Source organism: Sphaerodactylus townsendi, linkage group LG02 (genome assembly GCF_021028975.2).
Source record: "Sphaerodactylus townsendi isolate TG3544 linkage group LG02, MPM_Stown_v2.3, whole genome shotgun sequence".
Classification (NCBI taxonomy): domain Eukaryota; kingdom Metazoa; phylum Chordata; class Lepidosauria; order Squamata; family Sphaerodactylidae; genus Sphaerodactylus; species Sphaerodactylus townsendi.
In genome coordinates, this window is record NC_059426.1 from 22,429,198 (window position 1) to 22,432,368 (window position 3,171).

Here is a 3,171-nt window from a genome sequence, read left to right on the forward strand (position 1 = left end):
GAAATCACCGGGTCGGAGGGAGATAGGGGGAGCGAGGTGACCAGGGCCATCACAGGGCAATCCTCCTCCATCTCATGGGCAGCAGAGGCCCCCACCACCGACTCCGACACAGGCACCGAGTCCATGGCCGATTCTACTAGGAGTGAGATGGGCATCCTGGGGAACCAAAAAAAAACGGGTGCAGGGGAGACATGAACTATGCCAGAATGTAAGGTTCCAAGGCACCAGGGGAGGGCTGGGCAGCCCGTGATGAAGGAGCATCAGCCACAGGAGGGAGTTCCAGGAGCCGGCGGGGATGCACCTGGATGCACCGCGAGAGGCGCACTAAAGGCCTGGGCAGCCTCCTCGAGACCAGGGTGGAAGCTGGAGGACCCCAGCAACCCACTGCAGGGGAGGCACTAGGAGTTAGGACAGGGGCCCGAGGCGGGCTAGGTGGGCACATGGCCAGCAGCGGGCTGGGTGAAAAGCTGTGCCAAGCGGCAAGACCCCAAACTACTCATCCGTTGCTGGGTTTTAGTAGGGGAGCAGTCCAAACGTGTGGGAGTCCTCTCAACCCGGCAAGAGGAGAACTGGCGGATTGTTCAAGCCCAAAGATCCCAGAGCCTGCCTGCCGCTCCTGTCTCCAGGTCCGAGTGCCCAATCCAAAACGGGGAGACTCACGCCTGAAGAGGGGCTCCCAGCTATCCCAGCAGGGTTTAGGGGAGTACCTGCAGCTGGGATTCAAAGTAGGGAGATTGAGGCCTAGTGGCAGAACCAGGGCAGAAGCCTGCTGGCAGCCGTTTCCTCATGCTGCGGGGGCTTAGCGATCCCTCCGATGCCAACCTAGCAGCACTGGTATTTCTTGCCAATGAGGTCAGCGCTGGTGCAGCAATATGCTTCACATTGGTCCCTGATCTAAAGGGGCATTCTGCAGCGGGGCTGGTGGTGGACTGCGGGAGGAGTCCCTGGTAACCCAGGCTCCTGCCAAAATCCCGATTCCCACCTAGCAGTGGCTCTCCCGGTGCTCCTACCACAACCTCCTGCAGAGATTTTACTTGAATCTGATGTCTAGGGCTGGTGCCATCGGAACGTGGGGCGGTCTTGGGTACATTCCCTGGCATAATGTGAAACCCTTCGAGCCCAGGGTCCCGATTAGTGCCTCACAGCTGCCTGCAAGGCTCCCACTGGAATTGTGCCCGATTGGCCCGGTTCTCTTTTGCCTTCTCCCTTGCATCCCACCAGCAGCCTCCCTCCCTCTCAAAGTACACATTATTGGCAGTCTTGAAGGCATCTGCTGGGTCCTTAAGGGCATTGTCAGGGATCCTGTTCCAACTTCTTCCTGATATCCACAGGGTGCTCCTCCACATAAACACACTATTGTAATGCGGGGCAGTAGACCGGATCTGTGAGAAAAGTCCTACCCGTGTCCATTTGCGGCAAAGAACGGATGCGTTACCATAAAAAGTGACTCATCCCTTGATTTCTGAACTAGCTGGTGGGGAGCTTCGAAAGATCATGGCCGCGCGGGACCATTTCTGAAGCCCCGAAATTATGACAGCGCCCTGATAATTCCCCAGCTCCCCATCACCAGGTCATGGCCATCCAAGTTAACATTCCACCCTGGTTCTGCGCCGGGAAGCACCTGGACCAAAGCGTGGCGGGGTTTACCCTTCCTGAGTGATCGGCATCTCTACATACTGGGTGGCTTCTATCTTTGCTGCTTGCATAACTAGGGCCCTTTCCTCCCCAGTCAGAAGGAAGTCTCAGCAATTGCTGGATATCAGCATAAGTGGGCAAGTGAGTAGCATGAAGATGGAGCTCCAGCACTCAGCTGGGTCACTAGCCAGCGATCAGCTTGTATCACCGGAAGGGACCTCTCTTTCCAGTTATACAAATCTAGAGGGCAGTAAAAGCGACGCGGAACGCATTACAGGGAGCGGGGTTCGCCGTTTGGGGCCATCCCCATTTGAGTGCTTGGATGGGATACATGCCCGCCCGAGCACTACTTCTGGGCATTGGGCCTTCAATTCCTGACCTGGAAGGCGGTTGGGAGGGGCGTGGCACCCTAGACGGGCAGTGGCCGCCATTCTCCGAGCTGGTAGACAGGGTGGACAGGAGAGATCGGGTCTCCTACTGGCAGTTCCATCGAGGGGGAAGCACTCAACTGTGGGGACAATGCTTGCAACAGCTTGGGGAACTCCCGAAGGGCAGACTGCATGTTCTTTACCCGTGAGGCCACATCCTCTAGCAGCTGAGTTAAGTGTGCTTTCTCTGGGGTCAAAGGAGGAGAGCTTTCGATGGTTCCTTCCCTAGCTGGGGGAGGAGGTGTAGGCCTCCTCTGGGGGGAAGGTGAGGAAGTACTAGGGTGCACATCGGCTGGTGGGACTGGGAAGGGGGGTCCATCTCCTCGCTGGAGGAGGGGCAGACGGCTGACCAGAAACTAATGAATCCCCTCGCTACTATGGCTGGCCCGAGAGGGCTGAGGCCATGCCTTGGGGGACAGGAAAATCCAGCAAATTGTCTGGGGGAGGGGGCAGAACATCCAAGGGGGTGGCTCCTGAAACTATAGACTCTCCAGGACTCCTGGTTCCACCACTAGCATAATCTTAGTTCCCTGAATGCAGGAATAATTTTGTGATTTCTATATATTTCCCATAAAAGTTCTATCTAATGTTTTGGCCTGCTTTCTTCAATCCGGTACTCCTCAAAGCCTGATAAAGATTCTGGAGGATGGGCCAACCAAAGTGAACCTGTTGCCACCCAAGAACCAGCCGACAAATTATACTCGACTCCATTCTCCCCTGCACCAAGACTCAAACTTCTTTCCCCTGATACAGGGGGCTTAAGGCCCCAGCCTGTCCCAGTTATACAAGACACAAGCCAGTGGGGTAGATTCAGGCAGAGACCGGGAACCTCCATTCTTAGATCCACAGACTCCCCATTTCTGCCTTACAAAACTGAGCACAACTCTACTCATTCAGAGCACTGCGCTCTGACTTGGGCTTCCGTTCCAGTCCTTCCTGGACAAAAACCCATTTCCTGATTCCTGAGCCTAAGGACACGTTGGGTTTAAACTCGGCCTGGGTTCTTTCTTGTCCCTTTTGGACCAACTCCTTAATGCCGCAGGCCCTCCGTTCCTTCTTTATGGCTATACCTCCCAAATTCTTTTCCCTCTCTCTCTCTCTCTCTCTC

At 55.7% G+C, this 3,171-nt stretch overlaps 1 protein-coding gene across 1 annotated transcript in view; it reads left to right on the forward strand.

Annotated features, from left to right (window-relative positions):
* Positions 1-305: 305 nt before the first annotated feature.
* FRZB (frizzled related protein) overlaps positions 306-3,171 on the forward strand; it is a 25,742-nt gene continuing 22,876 nt past the window's right edge. Inside the window, exon 1 of the mRNA XM_048484465.1 lies at positions 306-725. Within this exon, the coding sequence (XP_048340422.1) occupies positions 306-725 (420 nt within the window). The remainder of the gene's footprint in view (positions 726-3,171) is intronic.